Raw genomic sequence first — 14,902 nt, 5'->3', positions numbered from 1 at the left:
AGAATGGAAGAAAATCTTTGCTAGCTGCGCACCCGAGAAATCCATATCGAGTCTACAAACAACTCCAAAAACTTAATAAGTTAAACAATCCAATCAATAAGTAGGCCAATGAAATAAACAAACTAGTCTCAAGGGGTGGTGTACAAGTGACCAATTAACATATAAAAACGTTCAGTCTCACCAGTCGTCAGATAAGTGCAAATTAAAGCTACCCTGAGAGTCTGTGTGACCCCAGTCAGAGTGGTCATCGTTAAGGAAAGAAAGAAGCTGGTGAGGATGTGGACACAGGAGTCCCTCACACACTGCTGGCGAGGGTGTAAAGCAGTCTTGTCAGGAAAGAGGCTCCTCAGAAAACTAAAAGGACATCTACCATATGACTCAGCTGTTCCACTCCTGGGTATGTACCCAAGGAACCCCCCATCAACACATCACAGGGGTACCTCACACCGAAGCTTGTCATGGAGCCAGCAGAGGTGTCCACCAACAGAGGAGTGGCTTTAAAATATACTATGTGCATATAATGGAAGTTTTCAGACATGAAGAAAAAAAGTGGCTGCAACTAGTAAGAATCATATCATGAAAATTATTGAACCAGTCTAGGACAATGACCATATATGTGATTTCTGGATTTTATGCTGATATATAAGATCACGTATGTATATATGACACAAAAGCAGAAGCAAACTGTCTAGAGGGACAAAGAGGATGAGAGAAAAAAAAAAAGGAGAGTTGGGGTAAACACAAAGTGCTTAATATGCTTGTGTGGAACTGTATACTGTAAGCATCCACTAACGATCAAAAGTAGACAGACGCTGTTTCCTTCTTTTCTGTCTTCTGGAATTAAGTGTATATAGAGAGTACATATTCTCTCTTCAAGGACCAACAGAATTCACCAACAAGACCATCCATGAAATGTTTTTGCTGGATTCATTTTATGAAAGATGTTCTAATAATACAAACCGCTCTGTTTTCCTTTACTAAATTTAGATGCTTTGGTCCTTTCGAGGAATGTGGCTGCTTCATCTAAGTCACCAAACTAATAAGCATAAGGTTGTATATAGCGTGCTGGCTTTTTACCCCTGAAGGTCTGAAGTCCATGGTATGATTGTTATTTTAAGTTTGATGCTTTTTAAAAAAAAATAAATTTAAGATATGGCATCTCTCATCAAATAATCTGTGTACGTGGAGAAAAATGTCTTCCTCTGGTGTTGACTCAAGCTTTACGAATTAAACAGTTAAATGGATGGATCACACTGGTGCTATCTACCTCAACCGACTTTCTGCGGATGTCTGTAGTAACCAGCAACGACGATGTTTCAGTGTCCACCTACAGCTGTGACTTTGTGGTTTTTTTTACACGCCTATAGGGTTTTGTCTCGCTTATCTTTGAAGCTGTAACTTTAGATAGTACACATTTATATTTTTATGCCTTTTGGAGACAAGATTACATTATCATTGTCTAATTACCTTTCTTTCTGAAAGTCTTTATTCTGAAGGATACTTTGAAATATTAGCCCACATGAGCCACTCTTCTTTACTCTTCCAAGGCACATCTTACTACGTCATTTTCCTTTAGTGCATGATATTCTTAAATTTTGCTTTTTATAGAAAGTATACAGTGGGGATTTTTTTTTAGTTCAGTTTGATCATAGTGGCTTTAGTCTGCATTTAGTAGTTGTCTAGAGAGCTACTAAATGCATCTTTTAAATAATCTGATGTCATTTTGGTAAGTGTGTCACTAGAGTAGTATAAAAATCTTTTAACTCTGTTTTCCTACATGTGTCTCAGTTCTCCGTCCCTGTCCTCATGTGCATTTTTGTCACACATTGTCCTTATACAAAAATATTGATATGTACATGTTTCCCTTTAATCAGACTTTGAGGCACAAAATGTCTAAAGAATTCCTTTACCTTCAGTTCCTGCATCTCTGTAGTCTTCATCCGAGGTTCACGCCTCTATCACATTCCATCTAAGTAGGGAAATCAGTTCATTGTCTTGGTAGAGTTGGTCTTATGGCGCTAGGTCTTCTGTGTTTTGTTTGCTGAGAGAGTCTGAGCTCTGTTTTATTTGGGGAGGTTATTTTGTGAGCATCCCTTTTCAGCTGTTTGTTGAAGGAACATAAAGCTCCCCCTTTCATTGTCTTCTTCTTTCCACGGTTCTGATGAGAATTGTATCTACTGGGAGACTCTCTCTGCCTTTGTTTCTTCACATTTCTCAGAGGAGGAAGAAAAGGAAAGGAAACTGGCAACAGGGGTATGAAGGTCCCCCTGCCTACAGCCCCAAGGGCATTGCATTCTCTCATGCATCCACATTCAGCCTTTAGGGGTTGTTTTTGTTGTTTTGTTTTGTTTTGTTTTATAATGTGCTTATTTTTCCAGTCAGTTTAGATGGTTTTGGATGGCATCTGTCTTAGACAAGCCAGCCCTGTTGATGTCTTTATCTAGATTTTAAGTTAATTCTTTGCATTTTAGCCTGAGTTATCTTACTTGCTTAGAGTATGTATTAATTTGCCAAGTGTCCAGCCAGCTTCCAGGAGCAGTGATGGGAATAAAGAGCTGCCCATTTCAACGATCCCATGCTAACGCTGGATGCTCCCTCTCTATCATTTACTTACAATTTCTTCTTGTCTCAAATAAGCTTTGCTACTTATTTGATACCCTTGAGAAGTCATGCACATTTATTAAACTATGAAAATATCGTTCGAATTGTTTCTTAAGAGGTTCCCTCTTCAGATTTGATTTTCTTGATTCCTGTATCACATCTTTCTGTTGGAAGAACCCTAGGGCTTCTGAGAGCTGACTGACTTCCACAGAAACCCTGCTCCACACGCTCTTATGCACAGATGTCTCTGTAAGGGCTTCCTCTTTGGCAGTCTGATGCAGTCCAACAATAAACATGGGCTGCGGTTTATGTCACATATTCATATCTTTATTTCGATGGCCGTGATCTTGTTTTCAAAATTCATAAACATTTTTGTATTTTTTTCTCTTATTATGTTTTTTGTTTTCTTTAATAGCCAATCATTTTGTATACTGTATATGAAAGTTACTCTTTGTATATGAAAGTTACTCTTTATGCAATACTTTTAAATATCTTAATATACACTTGAAATACTTTTACAGTAACTCATTTTTTAATTAATTTATTCATATTACATCTAAATTGTTATCCCATCCCTTGTATCCTCCCATTCCTCCCTCCCTCCCGCTTTCACCCTATTCCCCTCCGCTATGACTGTGACTGAGGGGGACCTCCTCCCCCCATTTGATCATAGGGTATCAAGGCTCTTCTTGGTAGCCTGCTATCCCTCCTCTGAGTGCCACCAGGCCTCCCCATCCAGGGGACGTGGTCAAATATGGGGCACCAGAGTTTGTGTGAAAGTCAGTCCCCACTCTTCACTCAACTGTGGAGAATGTCCTGTCCATTGGCTAGATCTGGGTAAGGGTTCGATGTTTACTGCACATATTGTCCTTGGTTGGTACCATAGTTTGAGCAGAGCCCCTGGGCCCAGATCCTCCCATCATAATGTTCTTCTTGTAGGTTTCTAGGACCCTCTGGATCCTTCTATTTCCCCATTCTCCCATGCTTCTCTCACCTAGAGTCCCAATAGGATGTCCTTACATCTATCCCAATTTCCTGGTAAGTGAAGACTTTCATGGGACGAGGGCTTCCTCAAGACCCAGCTATTCCACTCCTTGGAGTATAGCCAGAAGATGCTCCAGCACACAACAGGAACATATGCTCAACCATGTTCATAGCAGCCTTATTCATAATAGCCAGAACTTGGAAACAGCCTAAGTGTCCCTCAGTAGAAGAATGGATAAAGAAACTGTGGCACATTTACACTATGGAATACTACTCAGCTATTAAAAACAAGGAAATCCCGAAATTTGTGGACAAATGGATGGAACTAGAAATTATCATAATGAGTGAGTTAACCCAGAAGCAGAAAGACCCAAATGGTATATACTCACTTATAATTGGATACAGTAACTCATAATGTGAATCTCTTATGAAGTTTTGCTTCTCTAATTAGGCACTTTCTTTGTTTTCCTCATGTGCTTTAGAATTATGACTCGTTGATTTGAATACTTTCTTTTTTTTCATGTTTCTGTTCCCTGGACTCATCTCTATCTGGCAACTTCTTTCTTTTTAGATTTATTTGTTTTATTATTTTATGTGTATCGAGTGTTTTGTCTGCATTGTGGATATGTACCAGGTGTGTGCCTGGTGCCCACAGAGGTTACAAGTGGGCATTGGATCCCCTTGGCACTAGAGTTATAGATGGTTGTGAGCCACGACATGGGTGCTAGGAATCAAATCTAGGTCCTCTGCAAGAACAGCAAGTGCACTTATCTGCCGTGCCAACTCACTTATCTGCCCTGCCAACTCTATAGTCCATCTACCTGGCAACGTTTTTCTCTTATGGCTTTCAATACTCTTTCTTTCTTCTCTATGTTTTGTGTTTTAAATATGATATCCTCTGGGGATTTTCTTTCTGGTCTTGTCTATTTGGTGTTCTGTGTGCTTTTTGTATTTGTATGGCTATGTCCTCCTTTAGTTTGGGGAGGTTTCCTTCTGTAATCTTGCTGAAAATCTGTCCTATGCCATTGACTTTGGACCCTTCTCATCTATGTCTATAATTGGCTTCTTTGGGTCTGTGGATTGAACCCTGGTGATCCTGTGCTTTACAGCTAATATCCACTTAGAAGTAAGGACATAGCATGTGTGTCTTTCTAAGTCTGGGTTGCCTCACTCGGGACGATCTTTTCTAGTTCCATCCATTTGCCTGCAAATTGGATGATGTCTTTGTTTTTATAACTGAATAGTAGTCCGTTTTATAAATATACCACATTTTCTATATTCATTCCTCTACCGAGGGACCACATCAGGAGACCCTAGCTTGGAAGTAAATCCTGGATCTTACAGCCAGGTACACCTGTGAGGTAATTTTATTAAGTAAATCATTTGGTGTGGGAAGATCCACTCTAAACCTAGATCTTTTTAAGTGCAATGACCCATCTTTAGTCAAGCCCACATCTTCTGGTGGCAACTGGTATGAAAAACATGGAAGGAGGACACTTTTGCTCTTTGCCTGTTGGCTTCCTCTGGCAAGTCCATTCCTTCCCTGGCATTAGAACTCACTTCTTCGAGACTCTGGCACATACTGAAGATGAAAACCAGCTGAGATATTCAGTCTCGTAGACTCAACAACTACTGGAATTTTGGACTTTCCATGGGTAGACAGCCAATGTTAAACTGGCTGGACCACAACCTGTAAGCCTCTCTAATGTACCCCATAATATGCACACTCACTCTTATCAGTTTTGTTCTAGAGAACACTGATGATGTATTGTCATAAAAAAGCAAAGAAAGATGGCTGGGCAAGGTGACACACACCTATAATCTCAGTACCCAGGGATCATTGTGAGCTCAAGAAAATAAATGAAGGCTAAAGAAGGTGCCTGCTGCTTTTGCAGAAGACCCGAACTCAGTTCCCAACATTCACACCAGGCCACTCACAAGCATCTTAAGTCTGGCTCCAGGATATCTGATGCCCTCTTCTGGTTTCCACAGGTACCCATGGGCACACAGACACACAAACACAGACACACACACACACACACACACACACACACACACACTAAGAAAATGGGTCTTCTAAAAAATAAACAACAAATTCCAGCAGGCATATTTGTTGTAAAGAGGAACCTTCAACACTACTGATGGGCTGTGAACTATACAACCTGCTATACAAGTCCGTGTAGAGGTTCCTCCAAATGCTAAAATTAAAATTATTATATGACCCAGCTATACCATTCCTGGTATTTAACCAAAGAACTCTATGTCCTAACATTGAGATATTTGCACATCCGTGCTTATTGCTGGATCCAGCCTAGATATCCATCAACAGATAGAGGAATGGTCCATGGGCACATTGAAAGCTTGTTCATCTATAAAGAAATGAAACTATTGCATCATCTGCAGGAAGATGGATGAAACTGGAATGTTATGGTGAGTGAAATTAATCAGACTCATGTTTGGGCTTTCTCACCAAAAAACTCTTAGCTATGATAAGCATTTTTTTGATAAAGTAGCAGGACATAAAAGTGCCACACAAAAATCAGTAGCCTTTCTGTATACCAACAATAAGCCCGCCAAGAAACCAATGTGTTCTCACATACACAGAGCCTGAATTTAAGTGTGTGCATGGTTGTTCGGTAGGTATGGTTGTAAAGGACAAAAAAACTAGAAACAGGGTCATGAAAATGGAAGAATGGATCTTAAAATAAAGAGGAGAAGGAGATCTTAAAAGAAGAGATCTAAAAAGGGAGGACAATAGATCTCATGGGATTTGGGGAATCATGAAGTTGGCCTGGCCCAGCTGCCTTGAGAGGTGTGCATCATAGGGTTTTTTCAGGTTGGGGCCCAGTGCTCCTTGGGCACAATGTCCCTTCCAGTTCCAAAAAGACCCTCAGGCAACGAAGCATTTAGGCCTCCTCCCTCCCTTCCTAACTTACTTCCCTTTTAAGCCAGCTTCTCGCCATGCATTCCACTCTGACTTAGACCTCTTGATCCTCTTGCCTCAGCCTGCCAAGAGTTGGAACTACAGGCGTGTACTATGATGTCCAGCTTTATATAGGTCTTAAGAATTGTTGTCGTTGTGGTAAAATACATGACTTTAAAATGTACTGGTCATGATTTTTAGTCAAGGAAGCATGAACACTTGACAGGACAATTGGTCTTGGACATTTACCCTGTGTACCCTGTGTAGCTTGCAAACGTCATTGTATCCCGGCAACTACAACTGTATTGATCCTGGAAACTGGCACTATATTCTGTTGCTGGTAAAGGTATTTTAAAAATCTGATTGCTCTCGGTAATATTGCCACAGCCTCAGCCTTGCTACGGACTCTGCAACTAGTTGGCCTGGTTTAATTCCTGGAGGTCATATCAAGTAACTCTGGCCCAGTAAAAGCGAAAGAGAGGGACTCCTCACTCGCTCAGCCCGTGGAGGCTCTTGCTGGCAAGCTCAACAGACAGTTTGAGTTTGGTCCCAGGAAACTCATGCAGTGGAAGGAGAGAACCGACTCTCCCAGGTGGTCCTCTGATCTCTGTGCATGCACACACAAACTAAATAAGTCAATACAGGTAAGGGTTGTCCTTTAAGAGAGCGAGCAGAAGGGACACTGTTGGGGGAGAGAGGGGAGAGCAATGGTGGGGAACAGACCAGAACCAAGTCTAATGAAATGCCACGAAGAATCATGTTACCATGTGTGCTAACTGGGAAAAAAATTAACAGGAAAAATATAAGCTAAGCTTTTAGTACTCTAATTAGAGTAAATGCAACAACTGAACAATGAACTCATGCCCTCCAATTTATTGTTCCTAAGAACTCACATGATCATGTCAATGAACTTATTTTTATTGAATGCATTCTTCTCTTGCGTGTCTCCTCTGTGATGGCTGTTACACAGCAGGGGAATAAACAAGTAATCCTTGATAGAAGCAGAAGAACGTTTGATAAAGTCTCCTCCCAGTTCTTAGCAAACTATGAGTAAAACAGAATTCTCCTGACAAGGTATTAATCCAAAAGCAAAGGAAAACCACCATCTACAATGCAGACCCATGAGCAGCTTTCCAATCAGTCCTAGGTACAAGAACACAATTTGCAAGGTCCTGGCCACTAAATTAACTTAAAAATGAGATATATAAAATTATAGAAAAAATATTGCTCTTCAAGATGAAATAATTAAATGTGCTTTGAAAGAATATCAATAATATCTATGAATAAGACACCACAACATCATACATATATACTGGAAATAATTAAGTGGTAAGTGTACTTGACACTTTACCACACAGCAAAAGATAGAAGGCATGCAGCAACACAGCCAACAAAGCCATGTGTGAGTTCACCAAGTGCAAATGCATATCAGCCTCGGGGACCTGTCTGGCCAGGACTGCATTGTTACTGAGCCCATGGGCTTGACCAGGGATGAGCAGGAGGAGAATGACATTTGTACAGCAGATGTGTTCAGGTAGTCGTGATTTGATACATGCGATGCAAACTCACCTTAAATATGTCCTCAGCTTCTCGAGTCACAGCTTCCACACTTAAAATACATTTATCGGACAATAAACAGAGTGAAACCTTTTCCTCAGGTTTCATCTCTGTGTACTGAGTTCACATCCTCCCCCCCCACCCCGCCCCCTCTCCCCTACCATCCCCTCTGCCCACACCTCCTCTCAAGTCCACCAACTCCCTCTCAAGTCCATGGCCTCTTTTTCTTTAGATATTATCATCACACAGATGACAGTGTAAAGACAGCTCGGTCCAGTCCGTTTGGTGGTGTGTTACTCACGTGTGTGTTTATGGCTTGACCCCTTGGTATCAGATAACCACGCAGAGGCCCATCCCTGGAGAATACTGACTCTCCCTCTTGGTAGTCATCAATTGCCTTTAGCTCTTCAGGTACCATTTTTGTATTCTTTAAACGGCAGGAAGGATACAAGAAAATCTCCTGGGTGGGGTTGTTTTCTGTTGTTATCTCTCCCCATTACCTCCTCCCCATCCCTCTCCCTCTCTGCCTTTACCTCCACATCCCCTCCTCCACTCCCCCAGCTACACCTCCCTCCCTCTCCCCTCTCTTTGTTTGTATATGTATGTTGTTTTCTTTTGTTTTGTTGGAATTTATGTTCTTTGCCGCCGAGGGATACAACATGCCAGGGAGTGGGAAGGTGACAGAGGACAGCTTGCAAATAAGTCAAAACCAAAGAAGGCACTCTGAGAAATATTTTTTTTACCACAGCGATTTAATCTATACCCCTCTCAGAATTCTTATCGTTAATCCCACAGTTGCCTTCCACAATCGGAGGTATGTTTGCTGAAATTCTGTTCTTTTCTTCTGGGTGTGTGACACGGGTTCTGCCCATCACTCGCTGGGTCATTGGCAGTCTTGTGATGTGATACTTTGACCCCATGGGGACTGAATGGCAAAGCTGTCTGTGTAGCCATGTGGATAACCTGGGAAATCATCTCTCATCATCAGCCCCCTCATGGGGAGCAAAGTTTGACCATTGAGCAAACCGGCCAAAGTAGGTGTGTTATCTGTAGTCTCTAGGAATGTGGCTGGGTCCCAAAAGCAATTTCAGATTTCCCAGCTGTCCCCGGATGTGTGTGTGTGTGTGTGTATGTGTGTGTGTGTGTGTGTGTGTGTGTGTGTGTTGTGATATCAATGCATCTTTAAAGTCCTTATTTTTTGAAAATGACAAAATCTATTCTCAACTTAAAATAATAGAAAATCATGATGAACATTAAAAATAAAATTCATTAATTGAGTCCAGGATCACAGGAGGGTTCATTATCAATATGGCAATGAGAACAGGTTTTGCTCCAAGTCAATGTGGCTCAAAATTCCAACCTCATCACTTGCCTCTCTGAGACAGTTTTTCCTTCTTTAGAGTAGGGATGGCTAACATGTTTACTCAATGCATTTTTGTTGTTGTTGTTGTAGCTCAGATGGGATGATTTATGTAATTGGTTTAACATGGTACAAGACACACTGTGAGGCTGCTGTGATGTACTCTGACTGAGTCTCACACTTGTCTATCTGGACTTTAAAGAATAAAATATTGGATAAAACCAGTGATCTTGATAGTGGGGAATCAGGCACATACCAGCAGAGCGTTGCTGGTGAAAGGCAGATCTCTGTGTTGCAGAATCTCTCCCCGAGTTTCAGATCCCTCAGAGAGTGAATGACCTACCATTGGCCCTGTGTTCATCTCTCTACCACCCACCAGACCGAAGGAGTAAACACCACTCAGGGTTGAGAGAAGACTCAGAGGCACCACAACAAATGGTCTCCCTGGAGCCACACTGAACAAGTGGAGTCTCGTTTCTGGAAGAATGCTGACAACAGACTGAAAACAACAGTGTCACCCGGACTGCATACAATGACTGACTACAGTACTATAGGAGAGTTGTTAGACCACAGGTTTATCTTACCCTCTGAGTACGGCCAAACTGGCATCATCCCAAAAAATAACTCCCCGCCTTTAAGAAAAGAGGTAAGCACTTGTGGAGACACAGTGTTCCATGCACCCTCCACATCCCAGCACTATGCATTCTCCACATCCCAGCATCAGCACCATGCATTCTCCACATCCCAGCATCAGCACCATGCATTCTCCACATCCCAGCATCAGCACCATGCATTCTCCACATCCCAGCATCAGCACCATGCATTCTCCACATCCCAGCATCAGCACCATGCATTCTCCACATCCCAGCATCAACATCATGCATTCTCCACATCCCAGCACCATGCATTCTCCACATCCCAGCATCAGCACCATGCATTCTCCACATCCCAGCACCATGCATTCTCCACATCCCAGCATCAGCACCGTGCAACCTCCACATCCCGGCACCATGCATTCTCCACATCCCAGCACCATGCATTCTCCACATCCCAGCATCAGCATCATGCATTCTCCACATCCCAGCATCAACATCATGCATTCTCCACATCCCAGCATCAGCACCATGCATTCTCCACATCCCAGCATCAGCATCATGCATTCTCCACATCCCAGCATCAGCACTATGCATTCTCCACATCCCAGCATCAGCACCATGCATTCTCCACATCCTGGCACCATGCATTCTCCACATCCCAGCATCAGCACCATGCATTCTCCACATCCCAGCACCATGCATTCTCCACATCCCAGCATCATGCATTCTCCACATCCCAGCATCAGCACCATGCATTCTCCACATCCCAGCACCATGCATTCTCCACATCCCAGCATCATGCATTCTCCACATCCCAGCATCAGCACCATGCATTCTCCACATCCCAGCACCATGCATTCTCCACATCCCAGCATCATGCATTCTCCACATCCCAGCATCAGCACCATGCATTCTCCACATCCCAGCACCATGCATTCTCCACATCCCAGCATCATGCATTCTCCACATCCCAGCATCAGCACCATGCATTCTCCACATCCCAGCATCAGCATCATGCATTCTCCACATCCCAGCACCATGCATTCTCCACATCCCAGCATCGTTCAAGAGAGTTCCGCCCACTTCCCCATCATCCTGGCTTTTAGGCCACTATTTGAGACACTCCAAATATCTTCGTAGCATCCTTCTCAGAGCTGCCTTCACCTCCTTGTTGTTCAGGCTGTAGATGAGGGGGTTCAGCATCGGGGTGATGACACTGTACTGCAAAGAAAAGACCAGCTCTTGAGTGGACCCCGAATTTGGCAGTAGATAGCGGAGCAACCCAGAGCCATAAAAGAAGCTCACTGCAGTGAGGTGGGACGAACAGGTAGAAAAGGCCTTGCTCCTCCCCGAGGCAGAGCTTATGCCCAGGATGGTGAGCAAGATACGGACGTAGGACAAGACTATCAGGAGGAAGTTCCCAAAGAAGTGGATGACGCTGGAGCAGAGGAGGGCAGTGAAGCTCGCAGACACGTCAGAGCAAGACAAAGGGTAGAGGGAGGGCAGCTCACAGCTGAAGTGGTGGATACTCTGAGCCTCGCAGAAGTCTAAATCCAAAGCGACAAGGATGTTGATGAGAGCATCCAGAAAAGCCAGGCCCCAGGAGCCCCACACCAGCCCTGCACACAGCTGTCTGTTCATCACTTGGCCGTAGAGCAGAGGGGAGCTGATGGCCACGTAGCGGTCATAGGCCATCACTGCCAGTAGGCAGGACTCGGTGCCTCCAGTGGCAAACACGAAGAAGACCTGAGCCAGGCAGCCCTCCACTGAGATGGTCTTCTTCACGGAGAGGAGATTCTCCAAGAGCTTGGGCACTGTGACAGATGAGTGGCAGAGGTCGAGGAAGGACAGTTGTCCCAGGAAGAAGTACATGGGAGTGTGGAGATGAGGATCAGTCTTGACCACCACCAGCAGGAGCAGGTTCCCCACGAGAGTCAGAAGATAAATCACCAGGAAAAGCACAAAGAGCAAGGCCTGGACCTGAGCATCACCGGGTAGCCCAAGGAGGATGAACTCGGGGACCGTGCTGTGGTTCCTCATCACCGGCAACATTTCTTTTGAAATGTGAGAAGTAGATTGGTGACACCCCTTCCTTTGCCTAATAAACATGTAAGTGCCTGGCCCCCTTTCCTAGTCAGGGTTTCACACTATTTAAAAATGCACGCTTAAAAATGATTAACTTGCCCAGGTCACTAGAGCAGAGCCTCAGAAGCTCTATAGATAGCTTTAAAGATGGGTATAGGTTTTGGGAGCACTGGCTGCTCTTCAGAGGACCCAGGTTCGATTCCCAGCACCCATGGGAATCTGTCTGCAACTCTAGTTCCAGGGGCTACAGCACACTCATATGGACCCTACATGCAGGTAAAACACCAACACAGACAAAACTAAAGTATATATATATATATATTAGAAAAAAGAAAAGAACTACAGACCAGAGTGGAACTCTTACAAGGAGATTTTCAGGTAGATGACTTGGAGACTGTGCTGCTCTGGAGTCAGAGCTCCTTCAGGTCACATGCACTGTGTTAGAGCCTTGTGACACTCACGGGATTAAAGCCATCGTTCTTTTCTAACCCGGCACTGCAGTGTCACTGTCTTCGGTGCTTCAGTTATTCAGACTCCGAGTCTCAGTTTTCAGTGGAAACCACTCTGAGAACATTGCCACTGTTTACGTGGCTGCTGTCACAATTAGGCACGGTGTGAGTGGCTCTTCTCCAAAAAAAGACCTTCCCCTCCAAAAAAGACCTGTCTGGAAAAAACAACATTTTCAGAAGGGGACACACAAAATATCTAGCTCTGTAAATGGCTCAGCGTTTCTCAGAATGCATTATCTCAAAATAAAAAATTGATGTGTTGATGAGCGGATGGACAGTATGCATAACTTGGGGCAGAACAGCCTGCAGCTTTACTACTCAGAGCGCTGGCCTGCTTAGGGACCAACAAGGGACTTTACATGGCATGCATTAGAACAGATGTGGCAAGGGCAGTGGGCAAACGTCTGTCAACTGGGAAGATGTGTACCCTGTTCTGTACTGCCACAAACCTCAGAGATACCTAGTGGGCAAATGGATAGCTGTACGCGTGGCTACTATCTGCACTTTGTATGTTTGGAATTCTTTGTGACTCACAGGTTTCCCTGTACCTATCACAGATGTCCTCACCTACCACACCCTCATACATACCTGCCGCTCCCTGCTCCTGCCCTCCTGGATTTGCAGATCACATCTCAGTTGTTGCACGTGTGAGAGAGAACAAGCTAAGACCTAACTGTTCTGGAAGACTGTGAGGAAACGTACTGGTTTTAGTCTGGGGCTAACGACAGAGCAAGTGCTGAAGACTTACCCAATTTTCTTTCCTCACCTCCAACTCATAGTTAATTTTCTTTAAAAGAGGAAGAGAAATTATCCTGAGGAATAAGCCAGACCTCTTACATAACAGAAACGTTGACTTCCCAAACCAGAGAGGAAGGTGCGACTGTTGGTGCAGGTGCCAAACTGCAGACAACAGGGCTAGGAGGCAGGGGGAGTGCCTGATCAGGACAGAGCTAGAATGCTGGACACTGGGGAAAGCCGGGACAGAGGGAAAGCATTACCGTGGCTCCGTCTTCTCCTTGTGCAGATGCGTCCCATTTTCCTAAAGTCTTTGGCACCTCTCTGAATGCAGGAGAAACTCAAAAGAGACCGTGAACAATCTCAGGGTCTGACATTGCCATTTCTAGTTAAGATCTTTTATGCATAAAGATGTGCACTCGCCCTTCAAATAAGCCTTTCTGAACTTTGACAGCATAAACGACCCCTTCACAGGTTTAACTACAAAGAGAAGGAAAGCCCTGAGACTTCAAATTCCTAATGAGTATCGCAGCAAAGTTTTCGCAACCCCTCTATAGCACAATTACACAGTCACCTCTCTGTCGCTGTTGATATACTGCTAAGGACGCCGACCTAACAAAGGAGGCCACTGTGTTAAGGTGGCCAATGCAACCGAGGAGCAATGACCTGAAAGCCCAGGGGACAGCTGAGTCTCTTGGTTGCTAGAATGTGCCTCCTGGGGTGGATTTGTGCTCTTTGGCTTAAAAGGGTTACTTAAGTGACTCCGCTGTGAATTCCCGTTGAGGTTAAGTGATTCGCTGCTTATTTTAAACCACCTCCCCAATGCTGTTCTTCTAGAGCTACTATGTATAATAACATATGTTATATATAACATGCTTGCTGTATAGTTGGTGATAATTTGCATTTGCCAACACACTTACTTATTTTACTCACCTGATCTGCATCCAGAATTGAAAAGCTCAGTAGCTAGACTTGAGCTCAGCTGATGACTTTGACACCAAGTAGGCGCAGCTGAAGAGGACCCTGGAGTTAGGGCAAAAGTGAACAACTTGTGTGAACATCTCCTTTCCTCACGAAAGCGTCTCTTCAAGGCTCTGTTTAGGGAGAGTCTTATGGCGATGTTTACCTCTACATTTTAAGTCTCTATATGACTCCGTCTTTATGGCTTTTACCATTTCACTTATACATACTTATGGGTTATCGTGTAGTGATCTCGTATGTGTGGTTGCACATGTGCACGATCTGTAACGCTCAATGGGCAGAGACTCCCAGTGCATCATTTTTTGTTTTAGACCCAGTTCTCATTATGTGGCCCTAGATGACCTGGGACTCACAGACTCCACTTGCCTCTGATGTTCAAATCCTGTGTGCTATCATGTCTGGCCTAATGGGTAACTTGAAAAATGTGTGTGTGTGTGTGTGTGTGTGTGTGTGTGTGTGTGTGTATGTATGTGTGTGTGTGTATGTGTGTGTGTGTGTGTATGTGTGTGTGTGTGTATGTGTGTGTGTTCAAAGATAGTGTGTATGTGTGTGTGTGTATGTGTGTGTGTGT

General features: G+C 43.8%; 1 protein-coding gene across 1 annotated transcript in view; it reads right to left on the bottom strand.

Annotated features, from left to right (window-relative positions):
* The window catches only part of LOC311579768 (uncharacterized protein), a gene marked incomplete at its 5' end in the record, with an annotated part of 29,456 nt that extends 17,395 nt beyond the window's left edge, over positions 1-12,061 (bottom strand). Inside the window, one exon of the mRNA XM_084750612.1 lies at positions 11,143-12,061. Coding sequence (XP_084606738.1) covers positions 11,143-12,061 — 919 coding nt within the window. The remainder of the gene's footprint in view (positions 1-11,142) is intronic.
* Positions 12,062-14,902: the final 2,841 nt, after the last annotated feature.

Source organism: Acomys minous, assembly GCF_964271855.1.
Source record: "Acomys minous genome assembly, chromosome: 12".
In the NCBI taxonomy this organism is placed as follows: Eukaryota; Metazoa; Chordata; class Mammalia; order Rodentia; family Muridae; genus Acomys; species Acomys minous.
This window is presented reverse-complemented; position numbering and strand designations above follow the sequence as displayed.